The 23,578-nt window shown below is 47.5% G+C and overlaps 10 protein-coding genes across 10 annotated transcripts; 5 read left to right on the top strand and 5 right to left on the bottom strand.

Annotated features, from left to right (window-relative positions):
• Positions 1–245: 245 nt before the first annotated feature.
• Positions 246–2,032, top strand: FSST1_008074 (acyl--CoA ligase; the record flags this gene model as incomplete). The annotated part of the gene is made up of 2 exons (XM_083224922.1): positions 246–1,889; positions 1,949–2,032. 2 exons carry the CDS (start codon positions 246–248, stop codon positions 2,030–2,032), a joined length of 1,728 nt encoding a protein of 575 aa, XP_083084035.1.
• An 831-nt stretch (positions 2,033–2,863) lies between these two features.
• Positions 2,864–4,307, top strand: FSST1_008073 (uncharacterized protein; the record flags this gene model as incomplete). Its single annotated transcript, XM_083224921.1, has 3 exons — positions 2,864–3,179; positions 3,234–3,677; positions 3,730–4,307. The coding sequence occupies 3 exons, from the start codon at positions 2,864–2,866 to the stop codon at positions 4,305–4,307; spliced, it is 1,338 nt and encodes a 445-aa protein (XP_083084034.1).
• Positions 4,308–4,747: 440 nt separating this feature from the next.
• FSST1_008072 (glycoside hydrolase superfamily) lies at positions 4,748–6,153 on the bottom strand (the record flags this gene model as incomplete). The annotated part of the gene is made up of 4 exons (XM_083224919.1): positions 4,748–5,730; positions 5,783–5,832; positions 5,882–5,980; positions 6,032–6,153. 4 exons carry the CDS (start codon positions 6,151–6,153, stop codon positions 4,748–4,750), a joined length of 1,254 nt encoding a protein of 417 aa, XP_083084033.1.
• Positions 6,154–7,389: 1,236 nt separating this feature from the next.
• Positions 7,390–7,762, bottom strand: FSST1_008071 (uncharacterized protein; the record flags this gene model as incomplete). The annotated part of the gene is made up of 2 exons (XM_083224918.1): positions 7,390–7,477; positions 7,524–7,762. The coding sequence occupies 2 exons, from the start codon at positions 7,760–7,762 to the stop codon at positions 7,390–7,392; spliced, it is 327 nt and encodes a 108-aa protein (XP_083084032.1).
• Positions 7,763–8,359: 597 nt separating this feature from the next.
• Positions 8,360–9,631, bottom strand: FSST1_008070 (uncharacterized protein; the record flags this gene model as incomplete). The annotated part of the gene is made up of 1 exon (XM_083224917.1): positions 8,360–9,631. One exon carries the CDS (start codon positions 9,629–9,631, stop codon positions 8,360–8,362), a length of 1,272 nt encoding a protein of 423 aa, XP_083084031.1.
• A 1,868-nt stretch (positions 9,632–11,499) lies between these two features.
• On the top strand, positions 11,500–13,218 carry FSST1_008069 (FAD-binding oxidoreductase; the record flags this gene model as incomplete). The annotated part of the gene is made up of 1 exon (XM_083224916.1): positions 11,500–13,218. One exon carries the CDS (start codon positions 11,500–11,502, stop codon positions 13,216–13,218), a length of 1,719 nt encoding a protein of 572 aa, XP_083084030.1.
• A 592-nt stretch (positions 13,219–13,810) lies between these two features.
• On the bottom strand, positions 13,811–15,688 carry FSST1_008068 (uncharacterized protein; the record flags this gene model as incomplete). Its single annotated transcript, XM_083224915.1, has 1 exon — positions 13,811–15,688. The coding sequence occupies one exon, from the start codon at positions 15,686–15,688 to the stop codon at positions 13,811–13,813; it is 1,878 nt and encodes a 625-aa protein (XP_083084029.1).
• A 683-nt stretch (positions 15,689–16,371) lies between these two features.
• FSST1_008067 (ADP-ribosylation factor family-domain-containing protein) lies at positions 16,372–17,003 on the top strand (the record flags this gene model as incomplete). Its single annotated transcript, XM_083224914.1, has 3 exons — positions 16,372–16,638; positions 16,687–16,761; positions 16,905–17,003. The coding sequence occupies 3 exons, from the start codon at positions 16,372–16,374 to the stop codon at positions 17,001–17,003; spliced, it is 441 nt and encodes a 146-aa protein (XP_083084028.1).
• Positions 17,004–17,970: 967 nt separating this feature from the next.
• On the top strand, positions 17,971–18,186 carry FSST1_008066 (uncharacterized protein; the record flags this gene model as incomplete). The annotated part of the gene is made up of 1 exon (XM_083224913.1): positions 17,971–18,186. The coding sequence occupies one exon, from the start codon at positions 17,971–17,973 to the stop codon at positions 18,184–18,186; it is 216 nt and encodes a 71-aa protein (XP_083084027.1).
• Positions 18,187–18,827: 641 nt separating this feature from the next.
• Positions 18,828–20,385, bottom strand: FSST1_008065 (regulator of G protein signaling domain-containing protein; the record flags this gene model as incomplete). The annotated part of the gene is made up of 3 exons (XM_083224912.1): positions 18,828–18,896; positions 18,956–20,236; positions 20,311–20,385. 3 exons carry the CDS (start codon positions 20,383–20,385, stop codon positions 18,828–18,830), a joined length of 1,425 nt encoding a protein of 474 aa, XP_083084026.1.
• Between the last annotated feature and the right edge of the window lie 3,193 nt (positions 20,386–23,578).

Here is a 23,578-nt window from a genome sequence, read left to right as displayed (position 1 = left end):
ACGCGGGGTTGGTGTACTCCCAAAGCAGCAAGGATGAGTAGATACCCCACACGTCTGAGTTGAGCTCCAGAGCTGTTTTACCCCGGATTTGCTTTTTCAGCTGGGGAAGATGGGGATACGCGCCAGCAGGTTGAAGCGGTAAGGATGGGGTTAAATACCTGGTGCAGTATCGGGGTTTCTCTTCTTTGCATGTTCTGTTCTTGAGGCGTGATTCTGTGACTTTGACCACCCTATCTCTCACCAACATGGCTCTTCATTCACGATGGTCCGCGCCAACCCCAAAATGCTCTCTCCAGCAGTGGGTATTCGGCTCAAGCAATGGACCAATCGAAGATGGCGACAAGTCCATCCTAATTGACGCAGACCGTCCAGATACACACTTCCTCACCAAGTCTCAATTCCGATTACTGTCGAAACAAGTTGCACTCGGCCTCATCAAGAACGGCCTTCAACAACAAAGCAGAGTCCTTGTATTTTCTGCAAATAATGTCTACTTCCCAAGCGTATTCCTCGGCATTCTTATGGCCGGCGGTGTCTTCACTGGGGCAAATCCTTCCTTCACGCCACGAGAGCTTGCCTACCAGCTTAAGAACTCAGAGGCTACCCACATGTTTGTTCATGCAGGTCAGCTGCCTACTGCTCTGGAGGCGGCTGAGGAGGTTGGATTGAGCAAGAAGAATATCCTTGTCCTTGACCCCTCTGTTCTCCCACCTGTTGGGCCCAACTCTGCTCTTCCGGCTGCTCGAAAGGATGGTCTTCGCCTGTGGACAGAGTTATTGGCAGATAACCACGAACAAGCAAAATCTTGGCAATGGATCGAGCCGCAAGATCCGGAGAACACGACCTGTTGTTTGAACTATAGCAGCGGCACGACTGGGGTTCCCAAAGGTGTCGAGATTACGCATTTCTCGTATGTTGCCAACGGTGCTGGTGTTGTCATGATGTCAGACTTGGAGCCGGATCCTGAACACCGAAAGAACTCAAAGGGCTTGGCCTTTCTTCCTATGTACCATGCGTACGCGCAGACCTATTACATTTCTATCTACCCCAAGGTCAGCATTCCTGCCTACATCATGCCCAGCTTCGACTTTGAGAAAATGCTGCAGCACATTCAACGCTTTCGCGTGACGAGCCTGTTATGTGTCCCTCCTATTCTAGTATATCTATCCAAGCATCCGCTTGTTAAGAAGTACGATCTCAGCAGTATCAACCGTGTCAGCTCTGGTGCTGCACCACTGAGTCACGAAGTCATTCATGGTGTTGAGAAGTTATGGCCATCGGGCGATGTCACCGTCAAGCAAGGATGGGGGATGACCGAGGTGACATGCACTTGCATGACATGGGATCCTCGGTCAACTACAGACCCTGACAAGGTGGGAGAGCTGGCACCGAACTGCTCGGCCAAGATCATGGAGTTGGACGGAAAGACACAAGTTCTGAAGCCAAATGAGCGTGGTGAGCTTTGGGTCACGGGACCAACATTGATGAAGGGATATTGGAAGAACCCCAGTGCCACAGAATCTACTATTGATGTAGACGAAAATGGCGTAAGGTGGTTGAAGACAGGCGACATCGCATATGTTGATGCATTCAAACCAGGAGGCATCTTCCATATCGTTGATCGCATCAAGGAACTCATCAAGGTCAAGGGCAACCAGGTTGCACCCGCAGAATTGGAGGCAGTACTCTTGGATCACCCTGAGATCGCAGACGCCGCAGTTATCGGTGTTCCATTCGAAGGAGATGAGGCTCCTCGTGCTTATATCGTCAAGGTTCCCGGATCCCAGCTTACTGAGAAGCAAGTGATAGACTGGATGGAGGCTAGAGTGGCAAGGTATAAGCGCCTCAAGGGTGGCGCTTCGTTTGTGGATATCATCCCAAAGAACCCAGTGAGTTACACCCTTCAGAATTTTGTGTTCTTATGTACTAATCATTACTGTTTTTTTAGTCCGGAAAGATCCTTAGACGCGCGCTGCGGGACAAGGCGAAGGGGGAGATGGATGCCAACAAGCCACCTTCTGCACGCCTCTAGTCAGCTTTACCTTGTCAGTGGGTAGATCTTTTGTCATGTTCAGTCACATGTTTGTATTGCGGGTTTGCGGTTGTTTCTGTTGTAGATCTAGTTCTAGTTCTAGCGCACCGTTTTGTACAGATGAATACTTGAAGCTCAACAATGAGTTGGGTACAGAATTTTGTCATTATAGATTCTAGCATTGTCTCGTACACGTGTGAGGATGTAAATGCGTCAATCGGAACGCGCAAGGTGGACACGTATCTGATGAGTGTGTCGCGGTTTCACGTGACAACACCGTGTATAAGCAACAATGTCGACAGACGCGTACTGGTGTCATGAACTTAGAACGGTGATTTATTGTTTGATAGAATCAGCTCCCGTTTGTAAACCTGTTAACCGTGGTTTAATTGTTGCTGTTGTTGTTATGATCGACATGTTTTGAAGTTTTAGAAGGGTATTGTGAAAACATACTGATACAGTGCAGATTGTACGTGTTGGAATAAGCCCTATTTTAAGACAGCAATAGAAATCCTCAAGATCCTCATCCTCTCTAGACTACCCACGAAAGGCCAGGAATTATCCATACAAGTTATTTATAGTTTTGTCACCTCAATTTATGCAGAAACCTGCCCAACTTTGAAATGCTACAGGGTATCTCAGACAGCGAATAGGAGGGTAAAAATAGCTGAGTCAGCCATGATGCATGCTATTCTGACATCATCATCACGTTCAATCAGGTTCAGCTCATGATCTGAAACTTGGAAGTGGGAAGTGGATGACAATATATGAAGTCGTCAGCTTCCTCCAAGATAGTTCAAGCAGATTCAAATGTTCAATAATATCATCACCATGAATATCAACATCCCAAATCTCATCAAATCTGCTGTCCCAGAGGCAGAGGGACGAAACGTCCAGATTCTCTCAGACAACAGATCCAATTATCGAGATGGTACTTTCCTCTCAGGAGATTTCCCGCGAAACCCACCCAAGCTTTACATAACCGGAGAAAATGACGACTTTGACGAAATTACTCTGAAAGAGTGGCGGGATGAGGGTTTCAACGTCGAGTACATCTCTATGGAGAGCTGCGGAGATGGCTACTTGAAAAAGATCAAGTCGCTGAGCAGGGAGAACATGGCTCCTTGTGAGAAGTTTGGAATTGTTGGTGAGTCAAGATCGTGTGTTGGAAACGTACCAGGGAAATACTGAGAGAAAATAGCCTACGACGATGCAGCAGCAGTATGCCTGGAACACTTCCACATTCTAGATAACAACCCGGAATTCAAGCTGGGTCTTCTCATTGCCTACTACCCAACCCGCATCCCCGACACCAATGGCAAGTTTCCCAACAGCATAAGTGCTCTTGTGCATCTCGCAGCCGGTGAGGAAGTAGGCGTTATCAAGCAGTCTCAAATGGTAGGCATTCAGGGCAAGAAACGCGTGCGACGTACAAAGATTAGCAGTGGTCTTGGTACTGGAGGAAAGCTTGACCTTGCCTATCCTAGCTATACATACGAGGCTGAACCTGGATTCGCTGAGCATGATCTTGATGAGTTTGATGGGGTAGCGGCGGACCTGGCTTGGAGTCGGAGTCTGGCAGCTGCGAGAAAGGTTTTTGGTATTAACCCTGACCTGGAGGTCGTTTTGGAAAATAACTTGCAGAGTAAGTGATGCGAGTGTTGGCTAAAAATAATGAAACTGACAGAAATCAACAGGCAAATTCTTCTCCAAGAACTTGAACCAAGCCATCTCAACATACACAACGCACAAGACGCCTCATGTAACATACATGCCGACCTTGACAGGCGCAACGGGTGCCAAAGAGCTGAAGCGTTTTTACTCCGAAACCTTCACCACACCGCCATCACTCAAAATCACATTACTTTCGCGTACTATCGGAGTGGATCGTGTGGTTGATGAGATGCACGTCCAATTCAAGCATACCGAACAAGTGCCATGGATGCTACCCGGAGTCGCACCTACAAACAAGAAGATAGAAATACTTATGGTCAGCATAGTATCGGTCAAAGGAGGAAGACTGCACCACGAGCATGTTTACTGGGACCAAGCAAGTGTGTTAGTCCAAGCTGAACTGCTAGATCCAAAGCTGTTACCACAATCAGCAAAAGATCTAGGCCTCGAGAAGCTCCCTGTGGTAGGACGCCGAGCGGCGAGAAGGGTAAGGAAGAACAGGGACTTAAGTGATGATGAAGGTGAAGCAGATAATGAGCTGATTCCTGGATGGAAGAAGAACGAGAACAGTGAGAGTGAAGGTGTCGCTGAGCTACCTTGACAGAGCCTCACGATATAGTATGAAAATAATTGTCAGTCTTGTACATACGACCATACCTACCAGAAAATACGGGATCCCGTCCGCTCTCCCATAGTCAAGCTGGTAAGGGGCGGATTAGTAGTTGGGTCGGTGACGACCAGCGAATCCCCGCTGTTGTATGTCTTTTTGTACATGTACCACCTATATCCTCCTTTTTATTACACTATATATATTAGGTAGTCTTGAATTAAATTCTCTACAGTAAGATCACGCGAAAGCTTTCTCTCCTTCACCACTCCTGAGTTTATCACGGTGATGGCTTTAGTACGATGCAGATATTAAGCGAGTGATTGTATAATGGTCTAACGAGGGTACATAAACAAATCTACCTATAGTACAATGAAGCATCGAATAGCTGTTCCTCCTGCGCGCGTCCTACCATGGACGGTCTCACTGTCCCCCTAGTTGAGTCCCTTGGCGATGTTCGCATATCGAGAGTTGGAGTACGTGAGACAGTTGTTGGTGCTGTCCAGAGATCCAAGCTTCTTGGAGCTGGTGCCAAGGAGAGAATCAGCTCCTGTCTTATCGGCGGACGCTTCCCAAAACATGCTTCCTCCGAGAGACTTGTTCTTGACATAGAGAACCTTGTTCTCTACCATACCAGGCGTGTCAAATGAGATGAGCTCCTTGGTAGCGGCATCGTAGCTGTACGAGGCTTGAGCATCGCGATCGTAAACAAGGCTGGCTCCAGGCTTGGGGAGGGCCTTATAGTCCCATATGCCATTCTCCCAGCTGCCGGATCCGACGCCAGAATATCCTTGGCCGAGACCTCCAGTGTTCTGGAACGCGCGACCGTAGATGGGCATGCCAAGAACCATCTTTCCAGAAGGTACACCCCCACCAACATAAGCATTGACGGCTTGGTCAGTGTTGAAAGGTGTCGCATTAGGGATCTTGGCATTGGCATATTTGTTAGCTTGATGACCAGAGAACGCGCTCCAAGCCCCAGCATAATCGTATGCCATCAGATTGATGTGATCAAGCACGGTACCCAGATCCTTCATCTTGAGCTTTCCGTAGTTCTCAGGACCAGCAGGTGCGGCAATAGACAGCTGGAAGTGGTATCCAGAAGCATATTGCCTCGAGTAAGCGTCGAGCTCATTCCGTACCGCCTGGAGGAGAAGGACCATGTTATTGGCCTCAGTATCGTTGGCGGGATACTCCCAGTCGACATCGATACCGTCAAAGCCCCAGTCCTTCATAAGAGTTACAGCGCTTTGGGCGAAAGTAGCTCTGGTGGCGGCGGTACTGGCAGCTGCTGGGAAGTTGGTTGACCATGTCCAGCCACCGATAGAGAGCATGACTTTTAGCTTGCGGTTGGCCTTCTTCAGAAGGAAGAGTTGTTTGACGCATCCATAGGCATTGGTTCCGGGCTCCTCCCAGGCTGAAGAACGATGGTTAGTATTGAAGGGTGTAATTTGAACGAAACGACTTACAATCACCAGTGTAGTGTTTCTCGAGGTCAGCATACGAGTCGCCAGTATAACTAAAAAGTATGAGTAGATGTACCACATCACGTGAAGGTGGATACTTACACTGTTCCGTCGGCTCTCACATTGAGGAAAGCATAGAGCACGTGGGTGAGCTGAGAAGCAGGCAGGTTCATGGGCTGGTAGTTTCGTCCGTAGATCCCCCTATGTATTGTCAGCGGGAAATGTTCGTGAAGTTAGTTTGATGTGACCTACCAATTGACAAAGTACACTGCATTCACATAGCCAGTGGCTTGCTCGGAAAATTCATCCTCGCCGTTGAGTTCTGTAACGACAAGGTCGGGAACCTTGGAAGGGATGTCTTCACGGGCAACCATTGTGAATGTGTTGATGAGTAAAGACGATAAAGATTTATAGAAGTTGTAAGTTGAATGTAAGAAGCTGGTAATGTTTGTTGTGACTATAGGATTTACAGTCGACTTGAACCTTCATTTTATACATAGGAACCCAGTCGAATAATTGTTCGTTTAGCATTAATCGTGATGATAGCATATTCATCACACTGTCGAGTCATCGGCCGTTCTCAGCAGGGTTTGCGAAGATGATGCAAGTGTCGACTTGAGAAATGGTCATCGTAGTGGTCAGTATTACCGCTCAAGTGACTGTCGTGGAATGCGACAAAAGCAGATCAAGATCAGGATTAGCTCCGAGGGTCAACAGCGTAAAGAAGAAAAAGGCAAACTGGACGCTGTGTGCTTGTAACGTTGCAAAATTGTTTCATTTCCCACGCCGATCACGGCTAGCATCCCACAACAGGACGATAGCGCTCGGACAAAATAACAAGGCTAGCCCTATATAACATCAATATCTGAGATAATAAAAACCCGGTGATCCTGCCACTTGATGTACATTGTCGCATTGGCTTTCTTCTTTCATGCGAAAACAAGTCTGGTGGAAGTTGAGATAGTGTAGAGTTGCATCTAGATAAGTGTAGATAAGGTAAAGTAAATCATTTGATACCCGATCTTAATGATCAACCCAAAAGCATGCTTTTGCGTGGAGTTGGGAGTGTTGACATGATCGTTACAGAGTAAGGTCGTATTGGAAGGGGCGTGATGGCGGCACCCGATAGCTCTGCTTGCCAGATAGCGAATGACTGTAGGGAGTTAGAGGTTTGCTGGAGATATTATTTAACCTTCTATGTATTACCGATACCTCAAAACAACAGCAAAACATATCTATCAATGCAGGGAATGTCCTGGTACACATGTAATTATTTCCTCGCCATTTCCCATTGGCGTAGTACAACTACCGATGACTACCAAGAAGCTATTGCGGAAGAAAGCCAGGACAATGATCTACATGGACAAAAGATGCTCTTGTGACCATATAATCACTCTTGGAGGCTCGATGCTACATAAAAGTCCATTCGAAGCTACAACAATGTCTTGTTTAGGAAGGTGGCTAGCCAGCGCATCAACCAACCGAGACATTTGTCCAGGTGGCGCATGTCTCACCTTGACAGTCTAAGAGTCAGGAATACAACACCCAACCATGAGGGTACAAAAATAATGTCGATAGGATCTGACCATAAAGTTTGATAAGTTGACTCACTAATTTCTTCTTTTATGCTTTTGATAGCTAGAGTTGGTCTTAAGATCGGTCTTCTCCATATCGAGTTTGGCAAACAGATCAAAGGTGCTAAAGGATGTCAGCAACCTTGACCAAGAGATCGGCGTTCATCTACCGCCTCATGACAGGGTTATCAGGAAACCTCACGGCGCCGACATCATAGTAATCGTTGGTATTACGACGACCACCAAAGTTGTATGTAAAGAGTCGACCTCCAACCCTGTCCGGCTCCGCAGCTTCATGGATATCATACTCGAAAGCCAACGGGACAGACTCTTTGCGCAATTCGACGTTGAGATAGTCCAGAACCATGTCGATGAACCAACCTGCCGCGCCAGCGTCTATGATTCCCATCTTGATGACTCTAGTCTTAGAGGACCCATGATTACGAGGCACAGATGGCTTTCGAGGGACTGGTGTAGGATGGAGATTGCGACCTTCAGGGATGAGAGGTGCTGGTGCTACCTGGGAAGAGTCTTGATCATTCTGAAAAATCCTGTTCCAGTCCTACTGAGCAGCTCGGACAGTATACTTTCGGACAAATTGGTTTCGAACGGAAACGTCGGAGTTTATGTCAAAGTGATACATGAACTTTACTAGATACGATATGCAATGGGGTAAAAGTATATATTACAGGTTTGAATGGCGGGGAAGACATGTTTATATAAATTATAAGCTATTGCCAGGAGACACAACACTACTATGAATTGCACGTATACACACCCTTGAAATAATGGAAGCTGCATCCTGGTATACAACTGTGTCTATGCATTGAGATGGTAATAGTATACTCTTTGTCTAGTTGTTGATGGAGCTAGAAAGATGCTAGGTTTGAATAAATCGATTGCTATGGACATATGAGAATAATACTGTCATCTAAGACGAAAACGATCGGAAAGATATCAACGACAGCCAGGCAAAGGTTACTGTCAAATCTCATAAGAGTGGCATCTAGTTAGAGACTATAACATGTGAGAGTCGATGACCAGCCACAGGAGCGAGAGTTCCAACGGTGACATGCGGCCAGGTAAGACCGTTGAAGTCCAAAAAGACAGTCTGAGAATACTGAATCTGAGTGTACTCAATATTGACAGTTTTGGCAGTCGGGACATTCATGTCGACCAGGAACTTGGGCACAGCATCTCTGGGACCGGATGAGGCTGGGGAGACAACCGTCTTCTTATCAACCTTGGTGTCCACCACAGGTAGATCAATCTTGGCCCGGATCTTAGAGAGCCAGTACTGGGCTGTGACCTTGACGGCATTTGCATTGCCGCTCCTGGCCTGGACAGTTGCAGTGTTTACACCACCGTCAGCACCGATGAGAAAGCCGATGTTGCTAGTTCCTCCGCCAAGATCAGGGTTCTCAGGAGTAGAAGACACCGCAAATGCAGTACTCTCAACGATTGTCTTGCCTTTGTTGGCGTTACGGAGCACAGTGTTGGGATCAGTCAGAATATCCTGTGTGATGGTGCCAGCCTCAATGAAAGTCGTGAGGTCTTGGGGAAGACGATGGGAATTATTGTCGGTAGCACTTTGGCTCCTGAAACCCACAGGCTTGGTGCTTCCGGCGATGAGAGGTGTTATATCGACTGATGGGATGTTTGGCGCACTCTTTGTTGTGGTAGGGGGTTGGAAGGATTGCACATTGATGGATGTTCCGTGGGGAATGGACGCCATACGTGAGAGCGAAGCTGGAAGGACAGGCATTTCTTGACTAGCAGGTACATGCATCCACAATCCAGGTTCGAAATGAATGACAGGCTGCTTCTTGGGCGGTGCCACGATCTCAGTGATATCGGTAATTGTCTGAGTGTATGGCACGCCATTCAGCATTAGGTCAGCCTGTGTGTCCAAACCGCGATTGGGCACATCGGTAAGCCCCTTACTGAACGCCATGGCTTCACTGGTGAGGTTGAGTTGCAGGATATTGTCAGTTGGATCTTCGGTAGGAGGCAGATTGGGAAGAGGAGTAGGAGTCGTTGTGCCGTTGGGTCTGAAGATAGTGTTGAAACCAAAACCACTGTAGGTGCCACGGAACTGTGATAGGATACCCAGCTGCGACAGAGCGGCATTGCCGCCAGTGGTCTGGACGCTGGGGAAACCATTGACCTGTACGAGATCGTCATTGTCCTCTGGTTGAACAGGGTCAAGCACAGTTGGACCGAACTTGAAGTCATCGCCTAGATTCATTGGGACGACGGGGGCGGTTGGGAGCGTCATGATGAAAGGATGGGTTTTAGTAGTCTCTGATGAAGAAATGGTTGATTGAGAATATCATTCTCATGTAGATAAGGCCAGATTCTTCTTGTTATATATAATCGATATATCAGGATCTCTCGAAATGAGGCTTGATTACTCACCGTGTCTTACCTCCGTCGCTCAACGGCGTCAAAGCCAATAAGCTGGCTCTTGATCATGCTGACAGACCACTAATACAAGAGCTACAGTAACACGAGTTCATTCCAGCAGTGAAGCGTAGATTCTCTTAACAAAGTCCCGATCACATGTATCTCACCCTGCTGATTTCTTATTATTGCTGACCCTTCATTCCAGTATTCAGGATAACAATCCGGGCCGAACCTAGACCACCAATCCGATAATCACAAAGCTAGGGATTAACTCTCACTAACATGGCGAAAAGTCAAAGTGGCTTTCACAATAGGAATTGTGAATTTCGTATCCAGTAACGCTGATCTGGCGGCTTGGTCTAGACCGGTAGTTACGGCAGCACTAACCCCCAACAAATGCAAGTGAATGTTCCGCAGAAAGAAGTAGGACTCTGTGGCTGAAGCTAATGAAATCTTCGTTTTGAGAGTAATACGGGGTTTCTAGTGGCTTGGTGGACGTTCAAATGTTGTCAGCTTTGGGTCATGTTTGCAGTTTGCTCTCCCTTGCAATCAGCCTCCACCAACGGCACATTCTTGCCGGTTAGCCGCACCGTTTGCAAAAGCCGCTGGCCGAACTTCAATACGTGTCCCCAAAACAACATTAGACTTCGTGCAAGAACTTAACAAGAGGCGCGTTATTTTAACCTATTTTAAAGCTCATCGGTACTGCTAACTTAGTTATATTGTACATCTTAGAACGATGCTAAGACGTAGATACCCGTTATCCCTATATATAGAAAATAGCGAAAGCCTCTCTGTTATCCTTGTAACGGATCATGTTTCAGCGACTACTGGGGCATGTCACTCACTATGCCATGTCAGTCAAGCCTCACGAGCTGCACTTGGAAGGCTTTAATTTCATTTCTTATGTCTCACGTTATCCACCACTTCGACCCATACCTTTCGTGAATACAGTTTCTCTCATGTCCTTCAGCCGCAAACACTGACTGCATTGCTTAAGACGCCATGAATCCAATCATGTGAGCGTATCTGTCACCAAAATGGCGATCACAATCCCACTTTCCTGATCATGGCACCAATAGGAATATATTTACTCAGCCTCAGGTAGATAGATTGATCGCATGGTTTGCGTCTTAATACCGGATATGGATAGTCTTACGGCATGCCTGAACCCCGCAAAAAGTCTGGAATTCGTCGTTCAGAGGACGGCTGCTCAAAGCTTGTCCGAAACGAGGCGGGGGCGGGGGTGAAAGTAGTTGAAACATTTTGATGGTGGTGAGAATTAGTGGCTGGCTGAAAGAGATGGCCGACAGTTGGGTCTGCGCTACGGTGAAAGTATTGGTCAGTTTGAATCACAGTCCTCACTTTCAGAATGTCGGGTTCCAGTCTCTTCCTTCAATGGCTTCGCTCTAGGACCATGTATTTGTTTCTGAACTGTCGTATCATTGGTGAAACCAGCCTTCACGAGGTGACTGGATTGTCGACTTCAGTGTCCAGAGTTGCAACTATTACTCTGTAGGGCAGCCACAATGCGTGTCTCAATGCTCTAGGAATGTCGGGCCACCTCTCATGTAGGACAGCACACATGAAATTGCTGCTCGTGTTCGTCAGCTCACGCTGTGTTGCACAGGCTCGGGCGTTTCTTTCTTGGGTGGGGTTCGGAGTATATAAAGCAGTCTAGATAATCCACATAGGTTCTAAGCATCATCATTTATTCAGTAAACCTTTCACTAAAGCATCATGTTCAAAATTCAAGACTTCACTGGGATGCAATACTCCCGCGATGGCCCAGCCATTGGAAAGCACGACTACGAGTACTTCAATCAGCAATATGCCTCATCATCTCACCAGGTAGACCACGACATGAACCCAGCTCTCATCGTCCAGCCAAAGGAAGACGCAGATGTCATCAAGGCTGTGAAATGGGCAAAGGATAACAAAGTCGCTGTTGCCGTGAGAAGCGGCGGTCATCAGTACAGTGGTGCTTCATCCACTGGCGGCAAGAACATCCAGATTGACCTCTCCAACACGTACAAGGACATGATGGTTATTGACGCCAGTGGAATTCCCAAGGACAGATCTTTGGTGTACATCGGTGTGAGTAACAGGTTGCAAGATTTCAATGCCTACCTTCGACACAACGACTTGTTCGTCCCACATGGGCAATGCGCCTATGTATGCACTGGTGGGCATGGCCAGACAGGAGGCTATGGTCAACTCGGACGTAGCTTTGGTCTCTTCGGAGACTATATTGTCAGCATCCGCATGATTGATCACAATGGCTCCATTCAAGAAGTCACCAACAAGAGTGATTCCGAGCTATTTTACGCTATACTAGGAGGAAGTCCTGGTAACTTCGGCATCATCACCCATTACACTATTGAGGTGCTCCGTGGTGCAAGCTACATGGGCACTGTTGCCGGGCCCAACAACTTCAAGGGCCCCCACGGTTTGAAGGGTTTATGGCTCTGTGAGCCCAAGGTCCTTTCTCGTCTTCTTGGTACCATTGCCAAGATGTCCGACGATGGCACAGCACCTCGTGGTTATGATCTATGCTGCAGTGTTCTCAGCACAGAGTTTCCAATCACTATGCTGTTCCCTTCGATGCAAGATGACACTATCTGGCAAAAGGTCCAAAACAAGATCAAGAACGCCCTTAGCCAAGAGGTGCTCAACCTTCTGAACGGTAGCTTTCCGGCTGTTATCGTTCTTTATGCCCAGTGGTGCCCCACCAACAAGACTGATAAATACGATGCCACCGTGGACAAGTGGTTTCAGCAGTTCCGTGACTTCCAGAAGGACTGGAAAAACCACACTCTTCGTATCGAGGAATTCGACGAGAGCATGTCCAGCATGACTGGAAAGTGGATCTTCCCAAAGGCAAGAGAATTTGATCTTCCCTATGTCAAGCGAACATACGCCACCAAGTCGCAGACACTCCAGAAGGATGGATGGGTCGATGCCACTGTCAAGCGTTTGGATCTCATATTTAATCCCCAGCAGAAGCTCGGAGACGACAAGTCTGATAAGGAAGGAGACGTCTACGATCATTGTAAGCTCTCTGTGCAGATTCAATGTTTCGGAGGTCAAAACTCGCGCTTTTTCGTCAACAAAGACAATGGTACCTCGTACAGTTGGAGAGACTCGACCGTCGTGCAGACCCTCGACTGTTTCCACGACCCTGGCGATCAATACAGACAATATGCGATCAACTGGCAGGCTAAGAACGACTCCGTCATGATCGGACCCAACAGTCCCTTTAGCAAGAAGGATAGGCGTGTGCTTTGGGGCTCATGGGGTGACTGGAATATGAGCAAGCCTGAGATCTGGCAGGCATACTATGAGGATGCGGACAAGTACAAGAGGCTGGGCAAGACAAGGGCAAGGGCTGATCCTAATGGGACGTTTACCGCGAACCCTTTTGCTGTCGCTGCGGTAAAGGACGGCGCCAAATTGTAATACCCATGTCAGCTTACCTCAGGCTTGAATGAGCTTCTCTACACCAGGTAATCCAACTAAATTTCCTTTGTTACATTTTCCAAGCGATGAAAATAGGTACTGTGAGAAGGGCCTGGAAACTCATGTGTTTTTGTGTGTCAGTTAAATCTATATCAATTGTAGCTAGCCATCTATATTAAAATGCTGTGTTTGCTTTCCCCTCAAAACATGTGCCTTGATAACGAAGGAATTGATAGTAGCCGCGTTGCATTTTCTTTGTTGTAATTGTCGTGTATATATACCTTGATCAACACAGGTTATGTTAATTAATGGGGCGCTGGCGCAACGGTAGCGCGTCAGATTCCAGCAACATTTCAAGGTTCGCTTTGAAATCCGCAGGTGATTCCTGAAGGTTATCCGTTCGAATCGGGTGTGCCTCATGTTTTTGCATATTTTGATCCCATTTTCGCAAATGATCACCAAGGTGCTGCTGTGTCAATTACGTGACGTTTTTATTGCTTTCTTGGTTACGTTGTTGCTATGTTCTGCATCTGCAAGTCTACCTGAGCCTGTGTACCAATTACTTTCACTTCTTTCCCAACGCTGACCTCTACTACGATTTCTTCTTTGGCTTTGTCTTGTCCACAATGTCCACCCACTTCATGTCGATTCCCTTCTTGGCCAGGATGTCGTTTGTGAGAATCTTCCGTTGATCACCTTGAACAACAACCTCCATCAATCCAGGTTTCGCACCAGCGACTTGACCTACGCTCGCCGACCCTGCACACTTCTTCTGAAGTTCAGGCGCCAGGACTTGAGGGTCGATAAAGAAAGGTTCAAGATTGGAAATCTTGGTAACAACCTTTGTACCGGTTCGCTTCTCCATCGTGATGAGGATGCGAGGCGGTGATCCAGCCTTGGGCTTTTGGTCAGGTGAGGGGTGTCCTTGTGAGATAATATGGAATGGCTGACATAGGTGAGTGTCTTCGAGGACTCGCTTTTGGAGTGCACTTCGGGTGATTCGTCCTGCTGCAAGCCAGCTGCGATCGTCGTCGGTCGGTCGGTTGCCCAGAATGTCGTTGGCGATGAAAGGATCTAGCTTGACGCTAGAGTTGCCCTGACCTCCCAGTTCGGGATGATCGTCGATGTACGACTTCAGAGCTGCTGAAATCTCTTGGGCGCTGTAGAAGTCGGTCTTTGAGGGGAGGAGGGTCGGTACGAGCTTGGAGGATGGGCGATAAACAAACTGGATATTGATCTTCTGCCCGGAAGATGCGCTGCTAGTCGATGACTGACCCGCATCCTCAGTGGAAGAACCAGCTTCGGCAGCCGGGGCTTTGGGTGTCGGCAGTCGATAGGGTCGGAAACCATTGATCTGGGCATCATCGAAGTCAATGTCAAGAATGACCGTCTCACCTCCATTTCTGTCCTTTGCCAGCACGATCTTCTGCTTGTGTAGTTCCTTGATGAACTTTTTCGCATTCTTCCAGGATGTCTTCTTGATATTGTAATGTCGACTTTGAGATCGGAGGTTGGGCTGGATCATGCTGGCGATGATAAAAGATGGTTGAAGTGGAAAATTCAGGCCATAGTGAGGTGGGCTACCAGACTGTTTCGCTTTGTAGGCGGCAAAGAGGAAGGCCTGGTGAAATGCGTTGTCAACCTCTCGTGTCGTTGGTTCTCGTTCTTCGTCGGCAACGTTTGCATCGTCTGCATTGTCTGTCGTGGGGTGCGGTTCCTCAGGTTGGGTGCTAGATGATGGTTCTGCTGGTTGGTTTTCATCTCCCAGTGATACCTTGGCAAGTTGTGATGCGAGCTCTGCACCCAGACCAGTCCAACCTTCCAGGTTTGGAGGTGGATCAATACCTCCACTGCCGAGAGACTTCCAGCTCCAACATTCGTCACCAGCCCAGTGGAGGGCCTTGACAGCAACGCCCTTCTGTCCCCGTAAGTCGTCGGGAAGATTTTGCACATCGATTTGACAGGCTCCAACCCAAATAGGCACGGTATCATTCTGGAGACCTGCGACAGCCACAACAGCGCCTGTGGTGGCTCGCTTGTCCCAGGTGGAGCCTCTAGCTTTCACCAAACCAGGAACCATTAAATCGGCACCCTGCTTGAGCTTCTCTTCGACGACAAAGTCGGGCGTGTGAAGAAGCGGGATGAGATTAGGGTTGCGCCACAGAGTGTAGACAGTCGGTATCAAGCGCGGGTTCTTTCCCGTCTGGAACCAAAGAACGCGTTCATCTTGATCTTGGTGGGCTCCGATATAGACAGTTCCTTGCTCTGTTGGTGTGATGAAGCGAGCGGATGAGGTTGAATCTGGCAGCAGTGAGTTGCGCACCGATGACAGTGTGGTTGATGATGAAGGCTCGTCAGACTGTTCTGGGAGAGGAACTTGGTAGTCGCGGATAATTTGATCGGCGAGCTTTCGTCGATCTGACGAGCGCAAAGGCGCAAGGTTTCTAATTTCGGGCTTGCGCTTGAACATGATTGAATGGTTGGATGAGATGAGGCAGGGGATGTGATGATCACAGGTCTAGAGCTTGTCAAGTGTGGAGGAGATTTATTTTCTGGTTAGCAGTGGCTTAGTTGTCAATTAAATGCTTAGTCATCATTGCGTCATGTTCAGTCACCCCGCGTTACTCTGTGAAAGGGCAGAGTATAGCACGCCGGTGACTCATATGGACTCATCAACTGTCATACAGGCTACAGATAGTAATGAATAATTTATTAACTAATGTTGGTTAAATTGGAGGGACTAATTATCATGGCGTAATATCCCTTCCTCATGATGGAGTCTTGTCTCTCAAACATTTAACCGTAAGCAAACGCTGGACAAAAACAAAAAGGTCACTATCAACATTATCTGCCTGCATAATCATTATCAGGCATCCAACTGTTACTCTCTGATACCCTGTGTCATTTTGTGGCTATTCATCAACTGTTTGAGTGAAAGTAAACTCCAATGCCTGGCTTCTTCCTGAGCTGAGAGACGCCCTCGTTGCAATCGGTATTCTCAAATCTGACAATGAACCAACGCCTCCTACAAGTCTATTCAGTAATCTCCCGAGTTATCATCGAATCTTAATCGCTGGTCTCCACAACACTGGAAAGTCAACTCTACTCGAAAGCCATCTCGCATTAAATGTAAAGAATGTAACGACTTTTACCATGTTCACTGTTTGTCATATCGGCATTTACAGATATGGCAACGTTACCTTTCACGTCATGGATATTGGCGCAAGCCGGCCTAGTGGATTCCACACAATGGAAAGAGCATTCTTTAACCAAGCAGATGTGGTTGTTTGGGTCGTCGACACGGATGATTGTGATACATACCTAGAGTCAAGAGAGGAGTTGGTGGCCAAAGTCAATCATGGAGGTGGCATGCCAAGGGATGCACCCCTTCTCATACTAGCCAATAAACAAGATCCAAAAGTATTTCTGTCATCTCCAAGTATTCCAATTTTGCCAACAGATTTATAGGACGTTGAGGCTGTACAAAAGATGGCAACTTTCTTCTTTGATCAAGAATTATCTGCATTCCGCACTCGGACACATGTGAGTTATTATAAAACCAGCATTTCTGTTAGTTAACATCAACAAAGGCAGTTTTTGGCACCAACACACTCACATGAAACGGTTTACCGGAAGTTTTTAAACGGCTAAGCGAAATGATTCCAAGTCAAACGAAGCATGACAAGCGGGGTATTGAAAGGGTTAAAGCTTCAATTCAAGACGAAATCATCGAAACATTGGAAAATGGAACTGACCGGGAGTTTGTGCAACAAACTAGCCAGTGAAACTGACTCGCTAGCCATGTACGAAAGACTTTATTGTTGGCGTTTCTTAAGGTCAGCATTTGTCCAGCAGTGCACTCTCTTTCAACCTATTATGATACGGTTCAATTATCGCCCCAACCCCCAGTCTTTTCTGTCCCTTTCATCGTTTAATATCACCTGTCCACGCCCCGCACTATTCTCATCTGCGCATGTTTCACCATTGCCAAAGTTGATTCGGATCATTGACCCTTCAACAGACGTTCGGCCGGCAACTGTCATTCCAGGTAACAGAAGCCGGTTTGAGACAGATTCTTCCCCAGCTCATCAACAACCCTTTAGAATTCTCGCCATTGGCCGCTACCGCCATGAGACCCTTCCACGTGGCTTGCGTACTGTTGACAGCAGTTGTCTCTTCAGAATTTCTTGACGACGTTCTCAAAAACATCAGGTATTGGACGTTCATAGGCTGGCCGATAGATAGGGAGTGGAAACCGAAATGGGGGCCCCCATCGCCAGAGAAGCTCGAAATGGAACAGAATGGCACACTAAGGGGTCCTAAGGTATTCATCCCCAACCCAGGCTTCGAGCTAAATATGTGAAAACCTTGGAAGATAGTCGGGAAAGGCGTCCAAGTCGTAAGAAACGTCTCCCTTTCTCGTAAAGGAAAGAACTCACTGTAGGTGCAGAGTGATAAGAGCCTACACATCGATCTTGCTGACACAACTATAGCCTATTCACAATTAAGGATGGAATAGAACCACCCGAGGTCTACTCTGTACATCTTAAAAGCCTCAAAGCTCATCAGGTCTATTTTGTCACATTCCATTACCGCTTTGTCGACCTCAAATACGTTTCAGAAAAATACCCTTGTTACATCTCCATTACGTTGAGAGACATGGTTATGGTATATCCCATATTCGTCAAAAGGGTCCAAGGTCCGCACCAGCTACTTTACGAACAATTGCGCTATAAGCGTGTTACAGGACCCATGTACTCTTGGGTTGCTGTGTCTCCTCTCGTTGTCTCGGTATTCTGTGGCACAGACTTTGGCAACGGGGCTTTGGTCAAGGTGTCAATCGATGACATACGTCTTGAAAATGGTGAGGGGGGAGCTTCGGACTGGGCGTTTGATCTGCCTAGGCTAGAATATAAATACTACTGGCGCGATACGTACATTGCCGATCTCGCAGAACAAAATGCCTAGTGGTATGAAAATAGCCACTCAAAAGGCATTCCAGTCAACTGTAGACAGATGAATTGGGACGGGTATGAATGCATTGTTGCGGGGACTATCGACGTCAAGATCTTTGGGATGAGGGTGTCGGTGACTACTGGCCATATGAGGAACAGCAAGCCCGCGAGGACTCGGAGGTGGGCCAAACTACTGTTCACTAATTAGTAAAAGAACGGTGTCTTTCAAATCAGTAGTTGTCTCTTTCATGTATTCCAGATGCGTGGTGTGATTAAATGAAGCCAAGATTTAAAAGAGTTTTTGCATTTTTATTAGTGGCATCAGAGCCATTTCCTAAGTTGTAATTGTTTATCATCCACTGGAAAGTCTCCAAGACTCGTGCTCACGAGTGTCTCCTCGCTTGTTTGTTACCCATTGTCTTGGGTAACCAGACGGTCTATGATCCAACTGTCCCGTCTAATCTATACTTATACTGCTTTCTATTCCAAGCATCCACCACTTTTAAGACAAAAGAAAATATTGAAAACATTAAGATAATGTAATGTGGGTGGCATGTTGCGCTGCACTGTTATTCACAACACAACATGCCATGCTCGCTTGCTTGACAAAATACTAGGAAACTTCTCCAATACATCGTGATATGTATTATCGCATTATCGCACACCGGCCTGCACCAGTCGGCTTTCAGCTGCGGGGTTGTTGAGAAACTTGGGTACAGAATCCTAGTTATAAGGTTAGTCCAAGATCATTTCAATACATTATTAGAATTGGAAGAACTCACGGTAGCCATTAGCTTAAAGACCGCATCATGGGCGGTCTCGAGTAAAGATATCACCTCCTTCAAGGTGTCTGCCACTGTCGCATCGAGGGCTTGCGCCTGTGTCATGCGCTGCATAAGGCTTGACCGGATCTTGTGGTTCACGTTGACTTCTCGTGGTGAACCGGGGGCGAGGAAGGTGTTGAAGATGACGTGAGCTGTTGATAGTAGCTCGTTCATCTCGGCTTCCTTCTTGTCGTTCTCAAGCATAGCCTTGGCATCACGGATAATCACGTCGACTTGCTCGTAAAAGGCAAGACCCTCCTCACAGTATGTCTCGCGGAGGTTCTCGCGGAACAGTAGACGCAGTGTGGGGTCAAGCAGGATCTTCTCGAGCTTGTGTCGGTTGCTCTCATTGATAGCACCCTTTGCTGATGAGGAGTCGGTCTTGCCTTGTGATGAGCCGCGACTGGATGAGCTGGTTTCGACGAGGTCCTGACCACGCTCAGAGAGTTGGTAAATGGCGACAGGTGTGGGTTGGAAGAGCTTGCAGGCGGCGAACTGGTTCATGTACGCCAAATCGGCGTTTACTGATTCGATGAGGTTGTAGTGGACAAAGTGGGTTGCCATGTTGACGGCTTCTCGTAGATCGACACATGTTGTGTTGTCTCGTAGCCACTCCGCTACCGATGAGCCGGTGAATGTATCTTGGTATGTGCGGCCGTTTATCTTGCGTTCGGGCTGCATTCTGATGCCTACAGCGCCTTCTGATAGTTGACCCTTCTTTCCCCGACCGTCAACGCCAATCATTCGACAGAAAACAACTTCAGTCGTTGCCCGATCGACGTGGCAAGTATCGGTCTTGGTATCACGCTCCAGGTATAAGAGTGGTCCAGTGATAAGACAGTGCAGTTCGCCCATCTGCTCCTGGTACAGTCCATTGGATTGGCAGAACCAGTCAAAGATAGTGATACCCTTTGATGTCGGCCTCCACACTCCTCCCAGCTTGAACAACTGATCAGGCTTTCCATCTCCGGCCTCGATGTAGCGGGCATCGACGAATTGTTGGCACAAGTTTCGGGCTGTGGTCTGATTCATAGAAAAGGTTGTGGTGGAAGTGGATACGACGGTACCCAAGGGGTTGTTGGGATCGGGCATTCGATTTGACTGAGTCAGTTTGAGATTACCGAGGTTGTGGATAGCATCTTCTGCCAGGAAGGTGTGCTCGATCTTGACGAAGCGGACACGGTGAGGGACGAGAGGTGATAGACTGGCGAGGAGGGCTGAGAACAAGTCCTGGAGGTCCTACGAAGTGTCAGCGAGTTTGGTCGGGATGAGTAGAACTCGTCCGGTTATAACCCGGACAAGGGATCACCAACCTTGGACTGTGGTCGGTCGTCATTGTTGGCGCAAAGCAAACGTGACGACGATTGTGTGATGGTTCCTTTCGACATGTTGGATTTGTGCATAGAAGCCCGCCTATCCAATGAAAAACCTGTTGTATCGAGCATTACTTTCGAATTAAGGAAAAAAAGCAGATTGCCACACAGCACAGTCAAGTTAGTCAGTAGACACAACCTAATTGTAGGGTGCGGAGCCGGGAGATAATATAGATGGGAAAGGGGCCATACATTACTCGTGCGAACGTCCTTCACTACCTCTTCGAGATGGCAAAAGCGGAGAACCACATGGCAAGCCGCAAGACCACGCGACTGACTAGATCTTGATAAAGATTAGCTCGGCGATATCCACGTGTTGCGACATGGTAAATTGGCCCGGGAGGATGTCACGATACTATGCCCTTGTCCATTGATCCGTCCGCACTGACAAATAGCATAAGCAGGGAAGGAGAAGGAACCTGGCTACTGGCTCTGCCCTGATGGTTCAGCCCATGGTGTGCATAACATTTGTTTATTCCCACCGGGAACCATTGTGAACCGGCTTCCCCTTTCTACGGACTCTCTGACCCCATTGAAGCAACAAGGTTTACGTCTAGGTCATCTCTAGTTTAGCATTATTATGCTGGAGCCTCGGGTCATAAATCTCAGCCAATTACCGTTTTGCTGCCGCCTAAAACTAAGGCCCTTGTCCTTGAAAACCTCCAGCATTGTGGCAAATGTTTTCCAGAACAAAAGCTGTGCATCCTGAGGTTGGGCTTTATCAGCTCTGCCCAAGAAAAGCAAACACATGCCCTTGGCTTACCCAGGTACACAACAACCGAATGTTTTGTATGGCGCTGTTGTACAGATACAGGATGTGAAAAGAAGTTGGACATGGCATTGTTGGCGATTGATCGAGGGACTGCAGATCAGCATGTTGTCTGCTTCCGCTCACCCACTTTTCATCTCTGCAATTTACCACTTGCGGTTCCGCTGACGGAGGAACTCCACGATGCCGAATTTCCACGGGTTATTGTTATTAGCGTTGTGGCGCTAATTATGTAGGAGCCGCCGGCTGAGACACTACCTGTATTAGCACATCCTTGGCCATAAAAACCTCTTCCCATCCATACGGAGTAAAGAATTAGAACCTAACTCAGCCAAAAAGCGTGTGGCTTGAGGCTCAAAGCTGCGCTACACCACGCTGGAACAAGATAACGCAAATTAAATGTCAGGGTTTCCACTCCATGTTTATTCGTCAATCTGTCCGTCCATCTGCCTTTACTCGCGGAGATCACCGAGATCTTCCCTTGACCCGACTTGTAGATTATCATGCATGCTCACGTTCCGTACTGTGTTTTGGATTACCGAGGTGGAACGTTAACCGTCGAAGTGTTGATTTTTTTCTGTTTCACTTGTCATGTATCGCTAATTGTCTTCTAGTACCGTTACATGTCATCTTTTCTTCTCAACCCCAACCACCCTTTGTTTACTGAGTTTTTACCGAGCCCACTGTAAACACTTGGCTAGTTCCAACCAGCACTTACCTATGTATCGCCCTAGGCCGCACCATCTACTTCGCTTACATCTGTTCTCCTCTCCTCCAATACTAACTTTTAGTCTCAATTGATCAAATTTCATCTGCTTCAACGTGGCGATCCTTCGCTACCCGCCCCAGATGTTCATCAATTGGGTCGTGTTGGCGCTACTGACCCTTGGATACGGGTTTCCGCAGGGACTTTGTGGTACTATTTTTGCACCGGTCGCAAGCTAAAATCGTCCGTCGCCTGCTAAAATAGCATGACTTGAGATACTCTGTATTATGCTTGACAAAAGCCCGACGTCACTCTCGCGTGGGAGATGAGATGCTGATCCCGTTACCAAATGTTCGTATTTTGATCTGTGCTCAGGCTGAAATGAAGCCGATAGTTTGAGCAGAAGAATCATCCCACGTGGAACCCTGGGACATGCGTTTTAGCTTTATGATGATCATTCAATTGAATGAGCCATATCCAGGATATCTGACCAGACTACCATTGGTGTTGAACAGCGACTACATTAAACTCAATACTATATCCAGTTCCATAAATTCTCTTGCTATTGTTTTCAACGATGTAAGCGCTGAAAGAATGTGAATTCCTGATTTCCAGTTGTTCTCCAAAAGGAAACGCAATCTCGCGTTACCTGTGGGTCTATCAGTTCATAGACATATTACAAGGGCTTCACTATCGCGGCTCCGCGAGTCGGTACTAAAAACAAATCCCGAAGTCGACTGATTATTGTGTAACGTAACGCTTCGTATCCGTTTCTATGAAGAATAAAAAAGAAGACCATCAATACAGGGAAAACCGGCAACGAAACCAGCCGTACCCAAACCGGCTTCTCGTAACTGACTCGTGAACTCTTCCAGCCCCATGTTCCGCTCTTCCGAAACCTCTAGGCCCAGCCATTCTTCTTAGTTCTGAAATTCCACGTGGCCGACACGTTTTCGTGCTCGAGGCCATGACTGAGGGATTGTACTAAAAGGACCCGTTCTATGTGCTTAGTCTCCTTTTTGCGGGCTTCATCTGCTTGTTGACTAGGGATTGGCACATGGGTACGGATACTAGACCGTAGCATTTTGTTGTCTATCTTCTCCTTCAGGGGTCAGCCCTTGCTAAGAAACGTCGACGGGTTCGCGGGCTTGTTGGAGTTACGTGATTACCTCGGTAAACGCAGCTTGATACTGAATGTTATACATCACCACAACGGCAATTCCCATGAGATAAATAATAATACAGAAGGAATAACATGTAGGATTGGTCCACTATTACCCTAGCACTGCTCAAGAGTAATGATTGAGTTAGCGGTCAAGCCAGTGGCCCCATAACCTCTGACTCGGTTCGTTCTGAACATAATGTCTTATCACAAATCTCTTCCACTCGATCGGGTCTCCATCACTTTGAGAAGTTCTCCACGACAGCAAAGAGCCAATCCAAGCAAATTGATTATCCTCTAACAAGATAGTTCGATGAGCTAGTTTGTGAGGCACGTGGCAGATAGGTGGAATGGCGGTTATAATCCACTATCCGGCAAAGCTATATTGCAGAGGCCACTCGTGTGGATGCACCAGCGGCTCAGATATCCCACTCCCAAGAACTCAAGCTTGAGTCGAGGGGCGGCCTTTCCGCGTGGCTTTTCCAACGATGATCATTCAATTAAGAATTAGTCTTTAGGTTGTTCCATAGGCCACAGGGGCTATGTAAGTGTGATCTCAGGACAACCCCAG

The sequence above is a fragment of the Fusarium sambucinum genome, chromosome II (assembly GCF_050947815.1).
Source record: "Fusarium sambucinum isolate potato_lamoka chromosome II, whole genome shotgun sequence".
Lineage (NCBI taxonomy): Eukaryota > Fungi > Ascomycota > Sordariomycetes > Hypocreales > Nectriaceae > Fusarium > Fusarium sambucinum.
Note: the sequence above shows the minus strand (reverse complement) of the source record. Positions and strands in the feature narration are given on the sequence as shown.